General features: G+C 44.2%; 1 protein-coding gene across 2 annotated transcripts in view; it reads left to right on the top strand.

The window, feature by feature from the left end:
- The window catches only part of ALDH18A1 (aldehyde dehydrogenase 18 family member A1), a 41123-nt gene extending 15907 nt beyond the window's left edge, over positions 1-25216 (top strand). The window contains exons 4-18 of one of the 2 annotated variants that reach the window (XM_005225537.5): positions 825-974; positions 1064-1168; positions 4010-4162; positions 4596-4686; positions 7610-7734; positions 8743-8887; positions 9486-9559; positions 10721-10814; positions 13243-13463; positions 15512-15649; positions 18100-18295; positions 18395-18516; positions 20398-20584; positions 21853-21948; positions 24167-25216. In XM_005225537.5, coding sequence (XP_005225594.1) covers positions 825-974; positions 1064-1168; positions 4010-4162; positions 4596-4686; positions 7610-7734; positions 8743-8887; positions 9486-9559; positions 10721-10814; positions 13243-13463; positions 15512-15649; positions 18100-18295; positions 18395-18516; positions 20398-20584; positions 21853-21948; positions 24167-24348 — 2079 coding nt within the window. In that variant the 3' untranslated portion in view covers positions 24349-25216. 2 annotated transcript variants of the gene reach the window in all.
- Positions 25217-26994: the final 1778 nt, after the last annotated feature.

The raw sequence follows: 26994 nt of genomic DNA, 5'->3' as shown, positions 1-26994 counted from the left end.
TGGCCGTGAGATAGTTGTTGAAGCTGGGTCATGAGTCTATGGAAATTTATCATTTGATTCTTACCACTTTACCTAAGTATGAAATTTTCTATGATAAAAAGTTTTTTCTCATTTCAAAAAAATTTATTAAAGTACAGTTGATTTACTATGTTGTGTAAGAAATAAATTTTTTAGATTATGATTTATCGTAGCTGTCTCATAAGTTCCTGATCCAGGTTTTACGGTTAAAGCATCAGGAGGAATGGACAGGTTAGGAATATTGACTCTTTGATCCTCTCATGTGGATCCCTCCTAGGTGGGAAACAAAGTAACCAACACTGTTTTAGGCAGACAGAGCAGAAGAGCAGCAGCGTCTGTCCCTGGTCTAGCCAGAGGCTGCCCACAAGAGTCAGACGTGCCCTGGAAACAGCATCATCTCCCCAGGGCATGCCTTAGAATTTGAGAAGCCATCTGCTAAGTTTATGTTGCATTTCCTGGCTCCAAACTTGTGTTCTGGGCTTCATTTCCTCAAACAGCTAGGCCTTCCACATTATAGACTGTTCTGTGTATCTTCAAGTCCTGTTGGTGCCAAACCTGACTGCATATCAGGATCCCCTTATTAAAACTTGTCATTTCTGTCTGCCATCTACTTATCAGATTTGAGGAAATGTGTAGAACTCTGTATTTTTATCACACAACCTGGGTGATTTCTTCCAGAGCCAGCCCAGTGCTGATCTATAAGCCGGCACTTGGGATCCACTCATTAGTCTACCCTGACTGAATCTCTTGTGACGAGAGGAAAGAGATATTACAGGGACTTATGCCTTTTCCTTTGTCATCATCAGGTGTCAGTGCTGCAGAATCAAGGCCGAGAGATGATGCTGGTGACGAGTGGAGCTGTAGCCTTCGGCAAGCAACGCTTGCGCCATGAGATCCTTCTGTCTCAGAGTGTAAGGCAGGCCCTACACTCAGGGCAGAACCACCTGAAAGAGATGGTGAGTGTGGCTTCCCCACCCCCTATAACTGGGTCCTTAGGCCTCCTCCCCACCCTCCCAACCACACCTTGTCTGTTGGCATGTTACAGGCAATTCCAGTCTTAGAAGCCCGAGCCTGTGCAGCTGCTGGACAGAGTGGGCTGATGGCCTTGTATGAAGCCATGTTTACCCAGTACAGCATCTGTGCTGCCCAGGTGAGAGGCTGACCTTTGCAAGGGGATGGGACCTGTGAGGGTGATTCCCGTGGAATAAGGTGATTGCCAGCCGGGCTCTGGAGCCAGACTGACAGGATACAGTCTCAGCCTCAGCACTTGCTAGATGGAAGATCTGAGAAAGTTTTTAGCCTTTTTGTGCCTCAGTTTCCGTATTGAAAAATGAGGATGTCATCAGTGCCTATGGCAGAGGGTTTTCAGAAGGACTCAATGAGAAAATTTATGAAAAGCATTTAATGTGTTTGGTACAACACATACTTTTCTCAGTAATGTTAGCTCTTGTTGCTATACTTGTAACTCTTAGAACTACTCCAAGAACCCATACTTCCTCTGAAGATAGGTTAGATGTCTTTATTTCATTGACTTCTTTGACTTCGGGTGGCTTGTTTCTCCTTACGTCTGGTTGCCTTATATAATACATATCTACTATGTATTATATATAGTATAAGAAGTATATACATATATATGTGTATAAGAAGTATTATATATGTGAAGGATATTGCTGTTGGTTCGTTGGTTTTTAATTCATTTAGCAAATGTTTATTGTGCACCATTGTGTACTGAGGAGTGTGTTAGACATCGGGGATACTGCAGCAAACAAATCAGCCATGTTCCAGTCCTCACGGAACATGAGGTTACCGCCTGAATGTTCTAGAATCTTCTTTCTACATTATTTCTTTTTTACCCTAATTTACAGAATTCTTGTCAGTTGTATTTTTTAATCAACTATACAACTGTACACCAAATAGAAACATTTAAATATCACCAAACAACTAAAAAAAAACCTAACTTCCCAAGTTATTTTCAGATTTGCTGCCTCTGACCCTGTCATTTACACAGATGTTTTTATATACAGATGATGTTATTATACATCCTTTCAGGTTTGGCTCTTGTATTTCCTGTCACTTTTTCTGTTTTTCCATCTTTTTCGCAGTTGTTATCCACAGTGATGTTCAGAGTGTCATTGAGTAAGGGAGCTGAAACAGAAAAGCGTGGACTTGTTCACTTTTGCTTGTGTCTGGGACCCCACTCTGAAGTCTCAGATTTTTTTTCAGTCACATAAATTCAATGGAAATCTCAATTTTGGGCACCTTTTATTATCAGTTCTTTTTCCCTCCATAGTCCAATGACAGTTTTAGTCTTTTTTTTTTTTTCAAAGTGCCTGGAACCAGGTGAGGAAAGTAAAGTCCAGGAACTTTGCTTTTGTTGCCTTCCTCTAGGGGCCCCTTCACTCCCAACACCTTTGCCTTGCCTAAGATCTGATCTGTAGGAAATCTTCGCTCTTTGCGCCTTATCCCGTGATTCCTTGTTTTCTTTAGTAATCCTGTTCTTAAGACCATTATTGGGGGCTTTTGAAACTTTCCCATAAGTTGTCAGGTTAAAGACTTAAACAAGAACAGCAGCTATTTTTTCTTCATAGAAATGAACCTGATTTGCATCCTAACAGATTGACTTTCTCCAAACACATACTTTTCTCTCTGGTTTCTTGTCTTCCATCTCTTACTTGCTAAACTGTTTGAGCAACTGATATTTTCACTGGACCTTTATACCTCTTGCTTGCCTCTCCTACTTACACATGTGTTTACTTTTATTGTTTGACCTTCCACCACCAGGACCAGAATCTATATGTTCACCTTTGACCCAGACCTGTTTCCTGCAGGACTAAACTTTCTGAAAAGACATTCATGATCTAACCTATTCCATCTTCCCCAAATCATCAGCATATTTATTCTCCATCCCAACAGCTAGTACAGGGTCTGGCATTTCAGAGGTATGAAAACAATTTATCAGATGAGTGAGTAAATTACTTCCCTTGGTGATGTTACCATTTTTGTCTTCATCGCCCAAATATCACATATCATTAAGGCTGCTGTTATCTTTTCAGTTACCATGGCCAGACCCTAGTTCAGGACTTAATCCTTCCCACTTGTACTCTTTCAGTACCTTCCTTATTGACCATTTGCCTCTAGCCTTTCCTACCTCAGCTCTGTCCTGTACCACAGGAGCCTTCTTCCATGAACATCAGAGGGATTTCATTGAAACGTTTAATTCATGAGCTTAGGAGTTTGTTACCATTTTGTTTCCTGCTATCATCCCCATTTATCTTTCTCTCCTGCTAAACATTGCCTAATATTCTGATTCCAGCAAGGGGGGGCTGTTAGCCTGCCCCCACACCCAGCTCTCCACTCTTGCCTTTGAGCTGCTTGAGTAAATCTGTCCCTGAACTAGTTATGTCGAGCCCTTCTTTCAGTGTGTGTAAAGACTCATCTCCATAAGCCTCTCAGACTCATCCCACTTGCTCAGATACAGTCTTGGCTAACTCCGACAGTGGTCAGCCACAGAGCAAAAATAGGGACAGTACGGCCTGTTCCATTTTATTCAGTACATGTTTAAGGCAGAGTAACGGTTCATTCACTCACTCACATGTTTCAGCACCTACTGTGTGTATGGCCAGACTTTGAATCAAATGCTGGGATACAAAGATTGTTTAGAAATGGCAGTTATTACTGTCCCCAGATCCCTCTAAAGTAGGTACGTTCATTTTCTTAATTTTGTAAATGGATGAGATTTCATAGCTTTCTAAGGATTAAAGTACTTTTGCAAGATGGCTTGAACATCCTAAAATCTTCCAGGTGATTCTTTTCTCTCATCGCCAGAAGAATTAGACAAGTCTCCAAAGATGTGTTCCATTTTTAACTTTTCAGGATCCAAGAAACCTCAAGTTTAACTCCTATACTCTTAGCATCCTTTGTATGAATGCTATTCCTAGGAAGTTCACTATTTTCCTCTCCCCCACATTTTCATTCTCTTTAATCCTTTTAGATTTTGGTGACCAATTTGGATTTCCATGATGAGCAAAAGCGCCGGAACCTCAATGGGACTCTTCATGAGCTTCTCCGAATGAACATCGTCCCCATTGTCAACACAAACGATGCTGTTGTCCCTCCAGCAGAGCCCAATAGCGATCTCCAGGGGGTAAATGTGGGTAAAGTATTCATGAGGGTTGAGCATGCTGTAGACACTAATGCCATGCTATGCTGCATGTACTAACACCAGATGTTGGGCATAAACAAAATGGAGAAATGGGAGATAAGCTGGCCTCCTGGAGCAGTGGCTGCATAAGCTCTTGTAAAATCAGGGGGTTTCATTCAACTGGTGAGGCGCAATAAGGATTTAAGGTGGTGCTGTGAGCATGGCTTGTGTGTGTCAGTGGAGAGAAGGAGGCATGTTTGGAGAGGGGGTTGCCAGTTGGCATGGTGTTTTGCAGACTGAAAGGGCCTTTAAGAGCTATCATGCACATGCTCAGATTCGTTCATTTTGCCTGCCAGAGCCTAGCTGAGTACTTCTGTGAACTTCTGTTTGAACTGCATAGGTCCTTTACTCACAACTTTTTATACCTGTATTTTAGGTTATTAGTGTTAAAGATAATGATAGCCTGGCTGCCCGTCTGGCTGTGGAAATGAAGACTGACCTCTTAATTGTTCTTTCAGATGTAGAAGGTACAAAGAAATGCCTATTCTTTATATCCTGTCTTTTAAATACTGTATATGTGAGCATGAGTTCCCCTGATCTTTTCACTGTAGACCATTATTTTCTGAGCCCATATGGTCTGAAGAGGGTTTTATGATTATGATTCAAAAAAGGTGGTGGTGGAGGGGAGGCACCTGGGAGATGAAGTTTGAATGCTGTGAAATGTTGTCATTTCCAGGCACTTTAATTTTGTTTTTTACAACAGCTGTATGGAGATATAATTCACATAACATATAATTACCTTTTAAAATTTACAGTTCAATGATTTTCAGTATATTCATACAATTGTTCAACCCTCCCCACAATTTAGGACATTTTTAATCACTCCAACAAGAAACTCAAACCCTTAAGCAGTCACTCCTCACATCCTTTGAAACCCTCCAGCCCTTGGCAACCTCAAATCTACCTTCTGTCTCTATTTTTTTTTTTTAATTTATTTTGACTGCTCTGGGTCTTCATTGCGGCATGTGGGCTTCTCTAGCTGTGCTGCATGGGGCCTGTATTACGTAGGCTCAGTAGTTAAGGTGCATGGGTTTAGTTGTGGCATATGGGATCTTAGTTCCCCAGTCAAGGATTGAACCTGGGCCCCCTGCATTGGGAGCGCAGAGTTTTATCGATTGGACCACCAGGGAAGTCCCCCCCTCTGTCTATTGATTTGCCTATTCTAGACATTTTATATAAGTGTGATCATACAGTATGTGAATGTGATCCTTCATGACTGGTTTACTGTTCTCAAGGTTCGTTGATGTTATAGCACATATTAGTACTTCATTTATTTTTATTGCCAAATAATACTCCACTATGTAGATACACTACCTATTTGTAAGTTTTATTTTCCTAATTGTCAAGATGGTAGACATTTAAGCTATTATAACTACTGATTCTGTGAGCATTTGTGCACAAGTTTTGGTGTGAACATACTTTTTATTTTACTTAGGGGTAGAATTGCTGGATCATTTGTTCAAACTTCTGAGGAAGTACCAGGCTTGTTTCCTGAGCAGCTGCACCATTTTACATTTTCCCAGCAGTGTATGAGGTTCTAGCTTCTCCCATCCTCACCAGCCCTTCCTTCTTGGTACCTGGCATTTTGATTATAGCCACGCTGGTGGGTGTGAAGTGGTACCGCCTTGTGGTCTTGATCACTTTTAGTTTTTAATGTAAATTGTGAGATACATTATTTAAAACTGGCTCCACTATGGAAATTCCATGTGACTTCTGTGTTCTTGTGTGTTACTCTACTCCTCTCTGCTTTCCCCCTCCTCATGGAGGGGCCCTCCCAGCTCCAACTTGGCTTCCCATTCACTCTGTTCACTTTCTTAGCCTGCTCCCATTTTGATCCATAGAGAATATGGTAGAGGTATCTAAAATGGGCCAAACCTACAGGATCCCATAAGTCCCCCACTACATACTCAGCAAGTTAGGAAAAAACCTATTTAGTTCCCTGCCCCACACCCATGGCAGGTTAATATGGCAGGATTTGTTCCTGGTTTAGAGAAAGCCAGCATGTATCCACAAAGACCCAGCATAGCCAGAAATAAATAAATAAAATTATTTTTAAAAATAATAATAAAAATAAAACCCAGTTTGAACTAGACTTTAGTAAACCTTAGTTTTAATGCAGCCTGAAACACCAAAACTGGCCATTGGCAGGCTTGTGCTGTTAACTGTGATTAGTTATCCACTGAATATTGATTTTTAGAAAGATGCCAGAATTTTAAGTACACTCTTAGTGGGTTTGAGAGGCTGCTATAATGAAAAAGAAAAGTAGGTGAAATATCAGAATGCTAGGAACTCGAGGTGTCTAGAGGTTTGGCTTAAATTGTCGCATACCATTTATGATCTCATAGCATAATGCCTTCTGAGAAGAACCAGCCCTGAGCGCCCAGAGCTGTGGGCTGCTGGGTTGGGGCAGACAGGGGCTCTGAGCGGTTGTTCCTCTTTCTGTGTGTAATTGCTGCTCGTGGTCTGCACTGCTTTGTTGTGCACTGGACGCTAGCCATTCTCACCACTCTGACTCCCTTACTCTCTCAGGGAGGATGAATATGGCCTGATTGTATTAAAGATTGGGAGCAGAAGGGTGTATTTTAGCACAAGAAAAGCAGTAACTTGTAACCAGAACATCACTGCCTAAACGTCTGTCAGCCAGCCTCTGACTGCTAACAGTTCCCTCTGCCTGTGTTCCCCTTAGACCTCGCCTTTCAAGGCTCAGATACACTCTTTTTCAAAGTGAAATTGTGAAGATTTTTAATCTTGGATGGTATGCATATAACATTTTGTGTAACTCTCATTTTATGTCAGTCTCCTCAGTTTTAAAGAGGACATTGGCTTTATGGTGACAGATCTGCGCTCTTCTGCTAACTCAGCCTGACCTTCAGAGGCTTACCCATAATGTGGGGAGTGCAGTGTGACTTTTTGAAAGGGTACTCTGAGAGTGAATGAGAACCTCTCATATTTCATGTCCTTGGAAATAGTCTCATTAAAAAGTATCCGGCTGCTGCACTGCTTGCGCAAAAGCCACTCACCTTTTTCAGTTGCATCCTTAAGGTTCAGTATCATAAGTAGCAATGGCAAAGGTGAGGACAGCTTCACTGTAGACTATAGGCAGGACTGGTAAATTTTGTGCCAGGGATATGCCGTGCTCTGATGCTGGCAAACATTCATTTACCAGGCAAAGTTAATAAAAAGTATGTAAGGTACGTTCTCCTGGAGCTGATTTTCAGTGTGGGTAGGCTCCATGGACCTCTTAACCTCTTTTCTCATCAGAGCTGGCCAAATAGCAGAATTTACCTGGATAAATCGAGTACAGAGTGGTTGGGAGGTCCCCGGGGAAGTCTCTCTTGGGGGTTGCTCACTTCTGCTAAACAGTATTACTGACTCTTGTTTACTTTTTAGGCCTCTTTGACAGCCCCCCAGGGTCAGATGATGCAAAGCTCATTGATATATTTTATCCTGGTGATCAGCAGTCTGTGACATTCGGAACCAAGTCCAGAGTTGGAATGGGTGGCATGGAAGCCAAGGTAGGACTCTGTTGCCTTTACTGCCCATAACAATTTTAAAACCAAACAGTATTTTATCCTTCTTGCTTTTGTAATTGTTTGAGGGCTGATGTATATATACAAAGATGATGCATATCTAAATAAAGGTTTCATGAATATTGTGTCCCTGTATTTAGTCATGTCTTTCTATGTATGTATTAGTGATGTATAAAGAATGTGTTCATATTATAACCTCTTAAAGAACAGGGTGTGTATTTTTTAAAATTCACAAATCCTCTTAAGTGTTTTTATTAGAGCTCAAATATTTTCTGATAAAATCTTTTACAATATTCTTCTCTCCCATTAATTTTTCTAAGAAGTTACACCCTTCAGGTATAGCATCATTTGTAGCAATGGCAGAGGTGAAGACCACAACCCCATGTATGTAGCTCAGAGTACTCAATCATATTCTGGTCAAGCAGCAGGCTGGACACTTGAGTTGAGGCACAACAAGTCAAACGTAGAAGTCACGTGTCTCAGTACCAGTGTCGTGGAGAACACACTGAGCACAAAGAGCAGATTGGTTCCTCTTTAGACAACACATGCCAGGATTGGGCTGAGATAAACACATGGGCTGAGTGTGTCTTCAGAGCTTCCGAGCTACTTGAAAACCTTCCTGCACATACTTAAATTGCTTAGTATCACACTGTATTTTCTTTGTTTTTACATGTTTAAAGTGCAGGGGTCTAGACCCTGCAAAGGTCTGGATCACGAAGTATTGAATACTTAAGTGAGTGCCGTTTCAGATATCCCTGAACCTGTGTGATTAATGGTTGTATCATCATGTGTGTTATACTTGTACCTAACCAGAATTTCATAGTCAGTAATGAATAAATGCCATTTGGATGTATTATTATCATCTTAATTGTTCTTTTTAAATATTAGTAAAATTTCTAGATATAATTTGGAATAAAAATCTGTTTCTATACTTACTGGTAAAAATAAATTAAAGGTCTGAATCTCATCCATGGATCTAACTTCTCCCATTAGGTGAAAGCGGCTCTCTGGGCTTTACAAGGTGGTACTTCTGTGGTCATTGCCAATGGGACCCACCCCAAGGTGTCCGGGCATGTCATCACAGACATTGTGGAGGGAAAGAAAGTTGGTACCTTCTTTTCCGAAGTAAAACCTGCAGGTAAGTAGTTCTTCGTAGTGTCCTGTGGTCTGTGAATGATAGCTAGTGCCTCCATGGACTAGATGGGGCTGAAGACAGAGCTCTCCTAGGAGGAGAGCTCACAAAATTGATGTGCTAATAGTATGAAACATGGTGTAGTTTTGAACACTGCTTGCAAAATTGGATTCTCCTATGTTTTTGTAAAACTTACCTAACCTGACTAACTAAGCCTCCTTTTCTTGCTAAAATCATCAAGTTAAAGAATATAAGTATCCATTTTCTCAAGAAACATTTGCTAGGCCCATGCTGGATGCCAGGTGCTAGGGAACACTAGAGATGCAAAGATGCATAACAAATGGTGTGTGTGCTCTCAGCTGTTCAAAACGTCAGCATTGTCATATAATCTACATTCAGCAATGCAAACACATTAGAAAATTTAAGCCAAAGTGGAATAGAGAACTCCAAAAGATGTAAATCTTATTGTGTGCAGACAGGTTCTTGTGTTTCTTCCTGAGTTAATCTGGTATGCTCGTCTGCCAGTTTATTGGTTAAGAGTGATCTCTGGATGTGAAACAAGCATATCATGACCGTGAGCTGATGTCTGCGCATGTTCTTGCAGGCCCTACTGTGGAGCAGCAGGGAGAAATGGCTCGATCAGGAGGAAGGATGTTGGCCACTTTGGAACCTGAGCAGGTAATAATCTTTGCTGATAGTTCTGTTGGTTTTCAGAGCAAGTCATGCTGTGAGGTTTAGTGCACAGTCAAGCCTGCTGTTTCTCCATCTATTCCTCAGGTCCCATAGACTTAAATCTGGGTAATAAGTGTGATTCAGATTTATTTTGCCCTTTTTCTTGATTTCATTTTCTCCTCTGTCTTTTATAGGCTGAAGTCTGAGGTAGCTTGGCATCATTATGATGTTTTGATCAAAAGTTATCATGAAAATCATGAGACCAGAGAGGATCCCTAATCCTGCCACATACTGGGCAGGGAAATGTAGGAAAGTAACTTATCCCAACTCACCCAAATCATGTAGCTTACCTACAAGATGGAAGCTTCAGTCTGCTCCATAGCTTAGCCCTGCCCTGTCCGCAGTGATTCAGTCAGTTGAAGTAGCAGATGCAATAAAATGTGAGAAAGTCGGGTGGAAGCAGGGGCTGGCTCCCTGAAAGTTGTGATGTTAAGGCTAGATTTGAAAGTGATGTATATAGGTTTCTTCTGAGGAGTTCTTTGGCCTGAGAATGGAAAAGAAAATTTGAAATAACTACAAGTAAAGAAAGGAAAGCCCAAGAGGACCTTAGTTTCTCTTTCTCTTTAGTCACTTCTTTTACTCCTTCAATAATCACTACTCTGATTTTCTATGTCTTCTCATCTAGGTGGGTAAGGATTGGGGTCTCCTCCAGCATTCAGGACTGGATTTTTACATTAATTGTCATTAATAATTGTCAAAAAAGAACTAGATGCAAAAACTTAACCTGGGAAATCAGGTATACAGCTGGTGCTGTTAAATAAGTGCAGTGTGTATATCATGCTGATTCCAAGTGCTGGCCTGTCTCATTAGTGAACCAAATAATGCATGCCTTCTCCCCAAACACAAGGCCAGGGTTCATTAATCATCATGATCAGGAGTGGTACAAGAGGAAGAAAAGTGGAAAGATTAGTACTGAGAGAGGAAGGAAAAATGAGGGGAGTGGTGGTAGGGAATTAATGAATGAAGTAAGGAGATTTCAGTCATTGTTAATGGGATTTAGGAGCAAGGCCTGGCACACTCAGAAGAGTAAGTCTAAAAGTGTAATGTGCATTCTTCATGAGTTAACATGTTTGCTTATTTGTGTTAATCTTTTACCTTTCTTCCTAGAGAGCAGAGATTATCCATCACCTGGCCGATCTGTTGACAGACCAGCGAGATGAGATCCTGTTAGCCAACAAAAAAGACTTGGAGGAGGCCGAAGGTAAAGAGCAGGCAGCTGAGTCAGTGTTACGAAGGAATTTGTTTTGGGTTTTAGTCTTTATTTTACCAATAATTCTTACATCATAGTCTGCCCAAAGATAAGATCGTTATGGAAGAAATTACATATTACACATCATTTTTTATTGCAGGTTGGTGGCTGGTATTCGTTGGGATTTTTTAAGTACACCTACTACCTCCACCCCCTTTCTTAGATATTCTGTACAACACCCACCCACCCCTCACCTGCTGAGGGGCTTTTTGCATTCCCCACACATCACAAGTCAGAAAGGAAAAAGACTGAGGACCGCACTATTTTAGACATTCAGCTAATAGCAGATAGCATTTACTGAGGCCTTTGTGTTGCTGGGCATTATGCTAAGGAATTAACAGGCAGGATCTCATTTTCTCTTTAGAATATGGTGCCTATAAAGTAGCTACTATTTATTATCCCTGTTATACAGAGGAGAAAACTAAAGTAGAAAGAAGTTGTTAACATGCCTAAAACCATAGTCAGTGACAGATCTGGGAACCAAACCCAGATGGACAGTGTATATAAGAATAGTGGAAATAGTTGGTGCAGCCTGTGGTAACAGATAGCTTTATCTCCTTAACCAGCATGTAGTCTGCCATCCAGAAATGCCCTGGAGGTCCTAATGATAGATTCCCTTTAAAAAAACCTTGCAGGGCTCATCAATGTTACTTTCATTCCTTAAAACATTTTTGAGCCATTACCTTGGAACTTTCTTTGGACTTTACATCCAGTCTTTTGAATTTTTGCAGTATTGGAAAACCACAAAAAATTTCATAAATGGAAGAAATCTTTTTTGACATCTTACTGAAATCTTTAGTTTAAAAGAATTAAGACCCACAGAGGTTAAAGCTGCTGCTTCAGATCACACACCTAGTTGTCGGCAGAGCTCTGACTTCTGATCCCAGTTCTCTCTCTCTAGGAATCCATAAGGACACAGTCTAGCGTATACATGAGCAAAGTAATTGCCTTTGACTCGGCAAGCCCAGTTTAGGAACTTTATCCTAGGAAAAGATTGCAAGAAGGAAAAACAGCTCTGCGTGTAAAGAGTCTTTAAAAAAAAAAAAAAAGATTCTTAGAGCAGGATTATTTATCCCAATGAAAACTGAAAACAACCTGAGTGTTTAATAACATTGGTACAGTCATGTGCATTGAACTGTATCAAGTCAATGGGATGTTTAGTAGTAATTAAATTATTTTGGCAACATGGAAAGTGTATATGCACTATGAGGTGACAAACTAGAGTGTAATAGTTAATATGCACTACAGTTAAAACTTGATTTTTAGCACATGGGGGAAAATGAAGAAAAGTAATATAATTGGTTGATGAAATTATGGTTTCATTTTTTTTTTCTTAATAAAAGGTTGGTTGCTCCACTCCAAAGTAAAAGTCTTTTTATTATTTTGTCTTGGTGGTTATGACTATAACAAAGAAGGGGAAATTTTTCATAGTGTCATTCAACATTAATCATAATAATGATTTGTGATGTGTGTGTGTGCTTAGTCGTGTATGACTCTTTGCAACCCCATGGACTCTAGCCCGCCAGGCTTCTCTGTCCGTGGCATTTTCCAGGCAAGAATGCTGGAGTGAATTGCCATTCCCTTCGCCAGGAGATCTTCCCGACCTAGGGATCAAACCCAGGTCTCCTGCGTTGCAAGCAGATTCTTTTCCATCTGAGCCACCAAGGAAGCCCAGTGATTATTTGTGATATGTGATTCCAAATGGTTTTCCTGACTGCATGTGTATACGTGTGTATATATAAATGTGTGTATGTGTGTGTGAAGAGAGATAATCAAACAATGCATACTGTTAAATTTAAACTTACCATAATTCTATTTGTTTTATTTTAAAAGAAAACATCTTTACTTCTACCTATTATAAAACAAATTCACTTGTTATAAACAGATAGATCATCACTGTTCTTAAAGCTTTCTGATATGTGTCTGTGCACATGTATGTGCAGTATGTGATAATTAGGGTCATATCATGCATGCTGTTTTATGGTTTACCTTTTCCACAAACTATATCCTAGACAGCTTTCCATATCAGTATAGCAACTGCATTGTAGCCCATTGTGTGAATCTATAGGTAGAATCCAGTTCCCACTATTATAAAAATGCTGTGGTAAGTATCCACCTTACATGCAGATTTGCTCATGAAAATGATAAATTTCTGGAACTGAAGTTGCTGCCACCAAGCTCATGGGTGTCCACACCTTTACATGATGATGTAAGCTGCCAAACTGCCCCTCCCAGCAAAGCTCTGTAAATGACATGTCCTTGTCTCCCCAAGACCCCCTGAGTTCCTCGTCTGCTCCTAACACAGTGCCACGTGTTCAGTAAAACAGCTGTAACCCACCCAGGTCTACTGCTTCATCGTGTACTCTTCACACCTCTTCAGGGAGACTTGCAACTCCTCTGCTGAAACGTTTGAGCCTCTCCACATCTAAATTGAACAGCCTGGCCATCGGTCTGCGGCAGATTGCGGCCTCCTCCCAGGACAGTGTGGGGCGGGTTTTGCGCCGGACTCGAATTGCGAAAGACTTGGAACTAGAACAAGTCACTGTCCCAATTGGAGTTTTATTGGTCATCTTCGAATCTCGCCCTGACTGCCTGCCCCAGGTATGTGACTAATGCTGGCCATTGGAGTAGGGAATTGGAGGAAGAACGTCTTTTCAGGACTCGAGATAAATTTCCTAGAGATATCTTTTTTTTGTTTCCCTTCCTTCCACCCCTTCGCCCTCCTTCCTTCCCTTCCTTCCTTTCTTTCCCTAGAGAAAGTTTTTGAGACTTTATTCTCATGTTGCCCTTAAGGCAATTTATATTTTTGATTCTTCCAGTAATTCTAAAAATAATTCATATGTCCATTTTACAGTAGAAAAAACCTTAAGCTTATAGAAGTCAATACTCCTGTCGCACTTTTAAGGATGGAGCTAAACCTTGAGCCCAGATGAATCTCTCATTTGGTGATGATTCCATGCATCTGCTGCAGGGGGCACAGGTTCAATCCCTAGTCAGGGAACTAAGATCCCATATGCTGCACAGTACAGCCAAAAAGATAAAAACTTAGTTCACCGGAGCACCTTGTTCCCTGACCACAGAGTGTCTGCCACCCTGCTGTAGGCTCATTCATCTAATAGCTGGTTTTGCGCATTTGAAAAAGACCATTTAATATCAGTGACACAGATGGCTTCCTGTAGGTGCATCTCTTAGGAAGAATAACTTTCAGTAGTTGATGGAGCCTAACATGTGAGCCCTTTAGGAAATCTGAAAAATCACAGTCTATAATTGTGGAGAAACCATGTGGCAAAGATCTTGCCAAGCAGCCATGCTCTGAAGTATAAGATGGAATTAGAGGGTGGCTTTGTTTGTGGCCCTAAATAATTCCCAGAAATCTGGAACCAGTTCCCCACTGGACTGCCAACAGGATGATACCAGCTCTTTCTTTGCACTAGCCCCAAAGTTTCAAAGAGAGATTCTGTTTAGAAACAAACAAAGAAACAGAACCTTTTCTTCTAGGGCGTATGTGACCCTGGGAGTCCCACATGCTTTGTGGAGGCTGCTCCCTGACATGGTCTAAAAGCAGCCGGTCCACTAAGGGGCTCCCATACCATTGTGGTCTGTCCTCAGCCTGTGGCTGGTGCTGCCACACAGTCCCCTCTGTGTGCGTATCTGTCTCATGAAGAACCCCTAGAGATAACTGTCCGCTGGTAGAAATGGGTCCTAAGTTGCTCTACAGGCCATGTCCATGAAGTTTTTCTGCCACCTTTTATCCATACTAAGGAATACTTCACTAGGAAAAAGTTTCTTCTTATCCAGTTACAGCTGAGATTTCTCACCTGGGATCTTAACCTTGGACAGCATCACGGAATCCATGAATCCTGAAAATTACATGCAGAATGCTGTGTGTTTCTGCATTTATCTGGGAAAAGTTAACATAATTTTTGGAAGAGGTTCATGAGCAACAAAAACAAAAAAGGAGTAAGAATTATTATTCTGGAGATAAACATGTTCAAGCAAGTTTTATTTTGTAAAGTTTATTTTGATATATTACAAAAGCCCGAAGATTTTCATTCATCCCTAGAGCATTCAGAAGGTTCAGCTTCACAGTGTCATTAGCCCTTCACTCCCAAAAGGTAACTAACTCTCCTTCTAGATGGCCTGCTTTGTCCTGCCAGCAGTCTCTGTGACAGCTGTGCAGGGGCTCAGCACCAGGCATTAGAGCTCTCAGAGCAATGATAGGGCCATGGAGGGTGTGACCAGAGATGCTGCATAGCCTCAGGTGCTGCTGACTCAGGTGGAGAAACACCTAAGTTAGGCTCCTGAGCACCTGTGGCCGGAGAGGGTAGGGCCTGTGTGATCCTGGGCACTTAACTTGGGTTACTTCGTAATGGTGCTAAGGGAGCTGTATAGTACAGTTTCTTAAGATCTGTGCTTTGGCTCTGGGGTAAAGGACCCCAGCCCTGCCACTTATAAGCTGTGTGTCCTTGAGGAATTACCAACCTCTCTGGCCTCCAGTGTCCTTGTCTGTAAAGCAGTGGATAAAGCAGGTACTTAATTCACTGGAACGTTGTAAAGGTTAAACACGGTAGACCTTATAAAGTGATCAGCACAGTGCTTGGCACAGAAAATATGCTCAGTGTTTCACTGCATTCCTCTTTGATCTGCAGGTGGCAGCCTTGGCTATAGCAAGTGGTAATGGCTTGTTACTCAAAGGAGGGAAGGAGGCCTCGCACAGCAACCGAATCCTTCACCTCCTGACCCAGGAGGCCCTCTCAATCCATGGAGTCAAGGAAGCTGTACAGCTGGTAGGTCCCTGGGAATGAGCTAGGTCAGGCCCAGAGGAGCCGGGCCAGGTCTTTGGGTGTTTGAAGCAAAGCTCAGGCTGCAGAAGGCCAAGCCACTTGTATAGGCAGGCTTGACTGGAGGAGCAGCAGGTCTTGTGTGCCTGTGACGTTGGACAGCGCTGGTGCTGCCTTGGCCCAGGTTGGGTGGCTCATGAAGGTCCGTCTCACACAGCTGTGTTCTGGTACCACTGATTGACAGGAATCATTCTTGAGGTCATAGGCAGCAGGAATACCAGACCTAGAGTGTGAGGCCTGTGCTCTGCTCACTGGCAGTGATTTAGGCCAGGTCTGATGAGATATGTGTTATGAAAGTTTGTCAGAAACCATCATGCAGCTTGTATGAGGTCATGCTATTAACACTGTTATCGTTATGGTCATTATTTTAACAGTTGTGTCACTCTCCTCAACCATCCAGTGGAGGTTTTAAACTACTATTGAGCACCTCCTGTGGACACAGCACTTTCATCCATCATTTCATTTAATCCTCACAACAACCCTGTGAAAAGGATACCATTAATTATTAGGTCCATTTTATAGATGGAAGAAAAATAGGCTCATTGGTAAAATAACACCCCAGAATCACTCAGAGTTGAGATTTGGATCCAAGCAGACTCCAGATCCTTCTCCTTTTCCCTTGAGGCCCACTCGTGCGTACATTCCAGAATACTGTTGGCTGCTGGTGGGGAGAGGGGTTGGTGTATCTACAAACCTGCCTCATTATGTGCTCCCTGCCAAGAAGCTGGGCTATTCTTACAGCAACATAGTGGATGGAAAGAGCACAGACTGTAGGGGTTTAGGTCTCGGCTGCACCATATCCTCATTTAATGTGACAGATTTCCTCCTTCTCCTCCTTCCTGTTGGTGTGTAACGTATATAAAGAATCCTTATCTTATGTGATGTATATGTATGCTCATTGCTCTTTGGGACCCTGTGGACTGTATGTAACCCACCAGGCTCCTCTGTCTGTGGAATTTTCCAGGCAAGAATACTGGAGCAGGTTGCCATTTCCTACTCCAGGGGATCTTCCCGACCCAGGGATCAAACCCACGTCTCTTGTGTCTCCTCCATTGGCAGTGGTTTCTTTACCACTGAGCCACCTGGGAAACCCATTGTGTCCATATATATATATACACACATGTATAAACCACCCGGACACATAACATTGCCAACACCTGAAAGTTTCCCTTTGCCCTTCCCCATCAGCATGCCCCACCCCCCCACCATCGAACTTTTTTTTTTTTTTACTTCTTTCACATTCCATTTCTTTTGCCTATTCTTGAATTTCATGTAAGTGAAATCATACAGAATGCAGTCTTTCATCTGTATTCCTTTATTCATTATGTCCTCGAAATTCATTCTCATTGTTTCACCCAGCAGTAGTTTTCCTTTTTACTGCTGTATGCTGCTGCTACTGCTAAGTCGCTTCAGTCGTGTCTGACTCTGTGTGACCCCATAGACGGCAGCCCACCAGGCTCCCCTGTCCCTGGGATTCTCCAGGCAAGAGCACTGGAGTGGGTTGCCATTTCCTTCTCCAATGCATGAAAGTGAAAAGTGAAAGGGAAGCCGCTCAGTCGTGTCCAACTGTTCTCGACCCCATGGACTGCAGCCTACCAGGCTCCTCCGTCCATGGGATTCTCCAGGCAAGAGTACTGGAGTGGGTTGCCGTTACTGCTGTATAGTATTCCATTTATAAGCATGTACTACAGCTTATCCTTTCTTCTGTTGATGAACATCAGGGTTGTTTCCAGTTTGGGGAGATGCAGATTGAAGTTGCTGTGAACCTTCTTGTAAATGTACTTCTATTGTTAGTAACACAACCATATTGGGGGAAATTAAAAATAAAGAGAAGGGAAAAAATGCACATAATCTTCAAGGTCTAACACAAGCACTTCAGTCAGTCCAACCAGCATCCTGGGGTAGGTTGTCAGCCCAAGTCATGGAGAACCGTGACTCCCTAGTAAGACCCAGCAGCATGTGTTAGGCTGTGATCAGGGAGCCAGTGGAGCAGCCACCTCCCTTTGTCACCCTCATAGCCTGGCATACTCTGTATCTTCTTGAACTTCCAGAGATCACACTTTGTACCTCTTCTGTCATCTTTAAAAGTATCCATCCTGTGTTTTGGCTCACTGTGGCCTAGGCCTGTCTTCTCTACCAGACTCCTGAGTTCTCTGAGGGCAGGGATCCTATTCTGCATGTTTTGTGATGTGGAGCACAGCACCTGACATGCAGAGTATAAGCATTTGCTGGACAACTTTTCAATTCCCATGATTCCTTGTTTTTGGAATAAGTTCTCACAGCATCAGACTTAGTTCTCAGGAGGTACAGGCATTTATCTGTGAAAGGGATGCTGCTACTTGCACAATTTGTGTGATCAAAAGTCATCTTCATCTTTTTATTCTCTACCTCTTCAGGTGAATACCAGAGAAGAAGTAGAAGATCTTTGCCGCTTAGACAAAATGATAGATCTGATCATTCCACGAGGCTCTTCTCAGCTGGTTAGAGACATCCAGAAAGCTGCTAAGGGCATCCCAGTGATGGGGCACAGTGAAGGCATCTGCCACATGTACGTGGATTCAGAGGCCAGTGTCGACAAGGTCACCAGGCTAGGTGAGCTCCATCAGGTCCCATCTCACGTGCGCAAAGTAGTTCTCATGTCCTCAGTGGCCCTGGTTCATGTTAATGGAAAAATTCTATATTCTCTTTCAGTTAGAGACTCCAAATGTGAATATCCAGCTGCCTGTAATGCTTTAGAGACTCTGTTAATCCACCGAGACCTGCTGAGAACACCATTATTTGACCAGATCATTGACATGCTGAGAGTGGAACAGGTAGGACAAGGCCATCACTTCCTGTCCTCACTCCCGAGATTTAGAAGCCTCTGGGATTAGACCGGGAGCAGCTGCCATTCCATTTAAGGCCATCTGAGAAGCAATGTTTTTGAGCATCTGCCATATACAAAGTTGTGTGCTGAGTACAGAGTGAGTGAGACACACCTGTGCCTCTAGAGGCTGGAAGAAACCCATACACAAATAGCTTCATTCCAAAGTGGAGTGTGTTCAGGGCTAAGAGGGTTCAAAGATAACGCTTATCACATGGCAGCCCACTGAATGGACTCTTTCCTGGCATAAAGTTTATGTTTCTGAACACACATTCCTGTTTGGGTTTGACTTGGAAAGATTATGCAGAAATGTTTTCAAGCCAAAAATTTACATATATCCTCCCCTCCACAAATGTCTTCAGTTACCAATATTAATGTGCTTATTAGTGCAGTGATTTTTAGCAGTGAGCAATTTGTATAATGTCTGCTCTGGATTATTTTCTCACTGTATCATTAAGATGATAAACTAGTGCCAGTAAGTTTTGAATATAAATGTGTGTTCCATCCTAAAATCCTAATTGCAAAGAAATAGACACTCTCCAGGTAAAAATGGACAATGTTAAATTTTCTGTCAGGACACATTTTAAGCTTTAATATCTGGTGTCATGGCGTCCTTTCAGAACTGTGTGAACTGGCACAGCAGTAGAGAGAGTGACTGCTAGCCTTGGTTGCTTTGACCCTGAGCATGTGTCTCTTCCCTTCCATCATTTTGCTGGAAAGGAAGGCTTCAATCAGCTTACAGATGTGGCATGGGAACCTGCAAGGACAGTTTAGAAAATGAAGATGTACCCCACAAATTACAAGGGAGATAGATCACATGGCCACTTATGTTTGGGGCCTGACCGCACACTAGTGGCCCGTTTGAGCACTGGTGTGTGCCAGGCACCACGCTGGACTGGACTGGACAAGAGGAAAGCTCTCTTGTATCCAGGAGTCAAACCTCCAGTTCTGATTCAGACAGACCCACAATGACATCAGTGCTTCTGAGCGTCGCCTGGACGTTCCTTAGTCAGAATGAGCCCGGGTGTGTACTTCTCAAAGCACCTTGTAACGCAGGAAGTAAAGCAGAGGGCACCTTGCACAGGGGTAGGGTTCCGGCCCCTAGGGAACCTGGTTGGATCCCAGGCCTGGAGGATGTGGGGCCCCAAATGGGAAACTGCAGGACCTTGGGAGCAATAGGGACCAGACAAATGGGGCTTGTTGGTACTTGAGCCAGTGCTTGATCTTGAAGAATTGTGACTGCGTCCTCAGTGACCAGCCCTCAGGATCCTTAAATTCCTCTAGCCAGGAGCGGGATTAGCCCCAAATCTGGGCCTGAGCTGAACCTGGATATGGCATCCAGCCTAACAAAGTCAGAAATCTAACAACTCACCACAGTTTGAAGTGGTTCCCAGCCAAGTATTGTTCTCCTCTAAAGCACACCTGGGACTTCTCTGGCAGAGGAAGAGAAGTGTGTTTGGAGCATCTCCCTCTTTCCGTCTGAGTCCAGTGCCTAAATCCCACATGCAGGGGATTGGTATTTCTTTAGTTATGTGTTCATTTCTGTAAAATGCCAGCAGTCAAGGGCTTACGAGACGTCCTGCTTAAATCCCTGCTCCACTTCTACTGGGGGCTGTTGCTAGCAAGTGACCGTCAGCATTTTTCAAAGCAGAGCGTTCTGGAGGATGGAGGCTGCCTCTAAAAGGAAGCAGGGGCCGTTTTGGTTTCTAGGCCCCATGATCCCTAGGCTCATCATCTCTAGACTCACCTTGCTGTTGGATCCAGAAGGAGGAGTATGCACTGCCTGTTTTTGCTGTGTTTATGTCATTGCCCCCAACTTCCTCTGCCCCAGGTGAAGATTCATGCAGGCCCCAAGTTCGCCTCTTATCTGACCTTCAGCCCGTCTGAAGTGAAGTCCCTCCGAACTGAGTACGGGGACCTGGAGCTGTGCATTGAAGTGGTGGACAGCGTGCAGGACGCCATCGACCACATCCACAAGTATGGCAGCTCACACACGGATGTCATCGTCACGGAGAACGGTCAGTGCGCAAAGGCAACAGCACTCAGGGTCTGCTGTGTCTGCCTTGATCTCCAAGCCAGCCTTGCTCCGCTCAGCCCCTCTGGGCCTGCAGGAAAACACAGTCTCAGTGGGCTGCTGATAGTGCCCAGGGTTGGCGGCACTTGCTGGTTCACTGAGTGCTTGTATATCTGTTACCCTGTTGTGTTGTCACAGTGGCCCTGGGAGGAAACAGGGAAGAAGTAATTCGCTCCACTTTAAACAGGGTTCACCATGTGTCAGAGTCATCACTGTTTAACCCATGCAGCAGTCTTTCCAGATTGCTGGAATAAGCCCATTTTATAGCTGAGGAAGGGCTTCTCAGGTGGCACTAGTGGTAAAGAACCTGCCTGCCTGATGCAGGAGACGTAAGAGATGCAGGTTTGATCCCTGGGTCAGGGAAGATCCCCTGGAGGAAGGCATGGCAACCCACTCCAGTATTCTTGCCTGGAGAATCCCATGGACAGAGGAGCCTAGCGGGCTACAGTCCGTGGGGTCTCAAAGAGTTGGACACGACTGAAGTGACTTAGCACACGTGCACGCAGGTGAGGAAACCAAGATTCCAGAGGTTAGGCAGAGAACCAACTAGCATAGGACAAAACCAGCTCTACACAGTTACTCGTTCCTTCCCCATGTGATCACTGAAAGGCACTCCTGGGTGTCAGGCACGGGAGACTGACCTATGGTCAAGGAGAAGCCGGTGTGGCCCCTCAGGGAACTTCCAGTCAGTTTACTGAGGAATCACAGCACCACCAGTGAGAACAGCTAGTGCTTACTAAGCGCTTGCCATCCGCTAGGTCTGGGACGAGTACTCCCCAGCTGTAAGTTCATTATGTCCTCTCCACAAGCTGGGAATGAGGTAATGGTGTCAGTCCTCGTTGATCTCAGGCATCGGTTCAGAGACTTGCCCACAGTCACCCAGCTAATGGGTGTGGAGTTGGAGTTGAGACTTAAGGATTTGGCTCAGAGCCTAGAAACAGTGTAGACAGGCCATTGCCACTCTGAGGGTATGTCTGCAGGGAGATCTGGATTTTAATCCAGTCTTTCTCATGTACCTACTGCTTTGGCAGCATGACTAATGAAGCAGGTTTGCTGTCTTCCTGTTTCAGATATTCACAAGTCTGTATGTTTAATATTCAGGGAAGTACCCCAGGGGCCTGGGCCCTGACCTAGTCAGGCCCTGTTGAGTGGCTGGAAGCAGGGATCGTTTTCCCAGCCATCCTAACTCAATTTCTTCTCATTATGCTGCAGAGAAGACAGCTGAGTTCTTCCTCCAGCATGTGGACAGTGCCTGTGTGTTCTGGAATGCCAGCACTCGCTTCTCTGATGGCTACCGCTTCGGACTGGGTAAGAACGAGTCTGGTCGGAGAGAAAGCAGTCCCTTGTGGATCACTTTGTGGCCCAAGGAGCATAGTGAGGTGGAGGAGCCGCCTGGCGTTTACAGTCACAAATGCGGTCAGGATGATGGAGACAGACTGAGGGAAAGTGGGTTTATGAGAGAGAATGGTCACAGCTGCCATGAACGGGTAGAAGTCCCGTGTTCCACGCACTTCACAGGTTAAGAAGGCAGGTATTTGTATTTCCTTTTTCATGGATGAGGATGCTAGGATTTAAAGAAATGAAGTAACTTGCCCAAAGTCACGCAGCTGGTGTTCAGACCCAGAGCTGCTTGAGTTCACAGCCTGGCTCACTCCCTCCTCTTTTGGCAGACCACAACATGTCTGCATGCGTGGGTTGTGACAGGTGTGCATCCAGGGTCCCATGAGGGCACTGCCACTGCAGGCTTACTCCTTCAGAGAGACACATCCAGGTTGCCTTAGAGATAGGGATCCCCCCAAGGATAGGAAAAAAGAAGGCATTACTACTGCCTATGCTGGGCTGAAGTATAAGCATCAGAAATAAACAGGTAAGCCCAGAGGTGCAAGGTTGACTTCTAAAACAGACTTTGAAATACAAGGTTTTGGAAAGGCACCCTCCCCCTTTCTGTCATTACTAGTAAAATCTCCATTCCCCCGGTAGTATAAGGATTTTTCAGACAGTCTCTGATTTTCAGGGGTACCCTTATACAAAGCTCCAGTAAGGCATTTATGGCACATCTGACAATTATTTCAGCTACTTAAAACATTTTAACTCCTCTGAATGTTTGAATAGAGAACTGCCTAGAGGAATAATTCTCACTGAATTATGAAACGTTAAAGGGAATTTTGCTTAGTTATTCTTAGTCCTTGGGCTCTTTATTTTTAATTCCCATGTTTTTATTTTTATTTTTTTTCCCATGTTTTTAAAGAAGAAATAACACACTTGTAAGGGCTGAGGTTCCCAGCATTCAAGTGAAGGTCCAAAATGGGGGAGGAGCAAAGACCACTGCCTTGTCTTCCCATCAGTCACTCAGAGCAAAAGCTCAGACTCTGGTTGAGTAAATTCCTGTGAAATGCATGAATAATAGTGACAGATGATATTTACTGAGCATTTACTAGATTTCCAACACCATGCATAAGTACATCACATGCATTATCTCAGTTCTACATAATGGATTCTATTATTTTCCTGCTTTTCCAAAAGAAAAAACTGAAGCAAGAGATGGTTAGGCGGTATGCCCATAGTCATGTGGTCTCTATGCTGTTAAACCAGAGTTTGAAGCCAGTGGTTAGTCTCCTTGCCAGCCAGTGCCCCAGGCACCTCTTTGCTGCCTGCAGCACCACCCCACTGCTGTCCACTAGCTGGCTGCTTCTCATTGTTCGGGTTTCAGCCAAAGACAGCTCCTCAGGGAGGCTCCCCCTGACCACCCTGTCCCAGGTGCTGCCACCCTGCCAGTCTCTATCCCAGCACCCTCCACTGCACCCCATCACCACATGCAATTATTTGCTGAGGTGTTCTCTGGCTGCCTTGCCTACAAGAATACAAGCTCCATGAATTGCATCAGTTATTCACATAGCTTATCCCCAGGGCCTAGCCCAGTGCCTGCTCAGTAAAGTTGGGATGAGCAGGGGAGCTCTGCCTCCACTGCATACAGTGCAGACCACCACGCCAGACCCAGAAAAAGCCTCGATGCCCCACATCTGAGGCTGGAGCAGGAGGAAGGGAAAGGAACAGTGTCCTTTCATGTATTCAGTCACTGTCTTATGAGCACCTACCAGCTGAGCATTCTGGGGAATATCTAGAGCATGTCCCTTACTATCTAGGGTTTGAAGGATACTTAGGGAGATAAAACCTCTGTACATTGTTGTACACTTCAAACAATGCCCAGATATCAGATAATGGTATGCAATCCAGACACAAGACAGATGTCAGAGACAGCACTTGTGGAGTTGTCAAAATGCACTGCAAATAAAATATGAAAGAGAAACCCGTGGAGTCTGTTTCATTAGAAGAAGGGGCCTGACCATGATTTACAGTGAGCAGAGAACATGTTTACGGGGAGAGTGGAAGTCAGGCCAACCTAGGGAGGGTAGGTCAGCGGAGGAAAGGGAGAGGATGCCAAGTGAGGAGAAGGAAGAGATGGTCTGGTGGGTAGACAGGAAGCAGTCTGGGCAAAGCTGCTTCCTCAATCTTTGCTTTCCTGCAGGAGCTGAAGTGGGAATAAGTACATCTCGAATCCACGCCCGGGGGCCAGTGGGACTAGAAGGACTACTGACTACCAAGTGGCTGCTTCGAGGGCAGGACCACGTGGTCTCGGACTTCTCAGAGCACGGAAGTTTAAAGTACCTTCATGAGAACCTCCCTATTCCTCAGCGAAACACCAACTGAGAGCCTTCAGAGGAGAGCCGGGTGTATTCCGAGGGGTCTTCACAGTGAAGCTCATCTCAAGCATCTGGGGGGTGAGCCCGGTCTTGTCTCCCACCTCCTGGTAGGACCTGCCTGTTGGAAAGTGCACCTCCATGCTTCTGGGCTGTGTGGCGAGATCAGTCTGGGCTAAGCACTCACGTTCCAGCCCCCCCCCCCCCCGCCTTCTCTTTTTTTCTTTTCTCTTTAAGTTAGAAAATAATTGCTCTAGATAGGGATTTTGCATAGTTGCTGCAGAGAGGGACTTTGCTTCACATAGTGCAATTCCTTTTGATGATAAAAATAGAAAGGTGCGGTTTTCCCACATAAAAGGCAATGGAAAAATCACAGTCGCTTTTTACCTTTTATCACCTCAATGAGGTAGAGTCTCTCTTGGCATGTGGTTGTTACAAGAGCCAGTCGTACCTGACAAGTCTTTCCACGTTTCATTTCTTTCACATTCTTGGTCTTTAAAAATGAGAGATTTGGAATTTGGAGAGGGGCAGTTCTTATTAGCATTTTCATCCGAAACAGTCACAGAGATGGACTGAATCATTTGTACTGGGCAGGTTGGCCTTCTGTATTTATTTGTGGAGTGAATATAAAAAGCTTTCTAGCTGCTTGATAGCCTCTCCGGATCCAGAGCTCAGTCCTACTTGTGATGCGGTTGGAGCCAAAGCTGTGGATGGGAGGTGCAAGTTGGAGGATGAAGTACCTACCGCCATTGTGCTTGAAATTTTTATGAGTTATTTTGTCATCCTGTCCTTTCTCTCCGAAACAAAAAATTAGAGAATTATTTTAATACTTTGGATTCTTCACCCCTTTTTGAGAAATAAAGTTCTTATGAAAAGCCTGTGCGCACTATTTAAGTTCTGTGACTCCTTGTTGCCCCCGTCCTCTCCCCTCCCTTGTGCTCTCACACCCTGCTCTGACACAGCCTCTTCTCTGAACACTGATTGGCCTCAGCGGTGTCAGGTGTTGGTGGGAGCAACACAGGCAGATCCCCACGGGGAGGGACTTAGTCTGAGGAAAGGAGAGATGAAGCCCCAGGACCCTAGGGACTGAAAACATGGTGATGGTCTGAAGTTGAGCGTGCTGTCCTCGTGCTGGGTCCACACGGCCTTAGGGTCGCCTGCTATGCTGACAGTTCTGATCTCTCCCTCCTTCCATCCTGTTCTTAACGCCCTTGGTGCCTGATAGTCTGCAGTTGAAAGATTTCTTCTCTCATGGGGGCCCTTCCAAAGAAATAAGCATTCACTTACATGTTTCTTCTTATCCTCTGAGGATGTTTTATGAGCACAAGAATTATGGTGTCATGGGGAGCATGTTCCCAGGCTGGCTCCAGATGCTACCTCTCATCCAGACCCTTACATGGTCGGCCACGTTACCCTGCCTGCCCTGCCCCCTGAGTGGGGAGTTCTGGCATAGCTTGCCTGAAAAGGCAATAAACATAGCTGCCTGAAACTGTATGGCAAGTACCACAATCAGCTCCCAACCAGACAACAAATGCCCCTGGAATCAAAAATAGAAAGTGACCCAAGAAGGCCAAGCCCTTGGGGAGGACTCCACTGAAGAGGCAGGCCTGGAACTGGGCCCTGAGAAAGACAAGTTGTAGGATAAGGAGAGGCCAGAGCATTCAGGCAGGGACTGGGGAAGCAAAAGCTGGAGAGGGGATGAAATGCAAGTCAGAGAGCAATGAATATACAAATTTGGAGCTGAAGTTCATGTGGATAAACAAGACAGTACATCCCAGACAGCTGGGAGGTGTAACCTCACCCTTCTTAGGGCCTGGGACGGGGGTGAGTTTAGTGCAGGAAGTGCAGCTAAAGTTTAGTCATCCATAAGCCCATTCTCCCTGTGCAGCCACAGGGAGCCTCCTTAGTCCATTTCTGCAGAAACTGTGGACCGTCAGAATTCTTCCCTCTTTCCTCAAAAGCAAAGTGATTCCCAAAAGAAGACCAGGGAGCAGCCGTAGCGTCACCAGTTTTCCCACCCAGACGGTCTTCCAGCCCTTGGCTTGTCCTTGCTCTAGGAAGCCAGCTTTCTATTCCAAAATTCTTTCTGTGGCCCTGCCCTCCTACTTCTCTTTCTTGGCCACCAACTCCTGGCAACACAAGCTGCTGAGCAAACCAGTCCTGAAGTTCCCACCTCCCCACCGAAGGCTGAAAAGCCCTCAACAAATGTGTTTATTCATCAAACCAAGTTTACTTGGGTTTAGGTTTCCTATTACTTAAAAATAATGATAATAAAGGTAGTTGTAATAAAAATAATGTCTGCAATATAGTCATATATTATGGGGGCATTTACAAAGTTATTAATATTCATATGGAAACAAAATTGGGCAGCCAAAGACTGGATTCTTAAAGGTGCTGTTTGCTCTATATCCTTTATTTTACGAAACCATCTCTCCCCTATTTTGCAGTAACCTTGCTGAGTTCCTGTGATTCAAGGGGCATGGAAGGTGGGCCGGCGGTGGGGGGGGTGGTCATCTGCCCCTGATAAGCCACCTGGTGAGCCTGTCTTTGGATTCCCTGCTATCCATTGATGAACAGTGCGCCCAGGTGCTCCCTGACCACTGGTGACATGGACTACCTGGGCAGAGTTACAGAGGTGGAGGGGGACTTCGCTGAG

Source organism: Bos taurus, chromosome 26 (assembly GCF_002263795.3).
Source record: "Bos taurus isolate L1 Dominette 01449 registration number 42190680 breed Hereford chromosome 26, ARS-UCD2.0, whole genome shotgun sequence".
Lineage (NCBI taxonomy): Eukaryota > Metazoa > Chordata > Mammalia > Artiodactyla > Bovidae > Bos > Bos taurus.
Note: the sequence above shows the minus strand (reverse complement) of the source record. Positions and strands in the feature narration are given on the sequence as shown.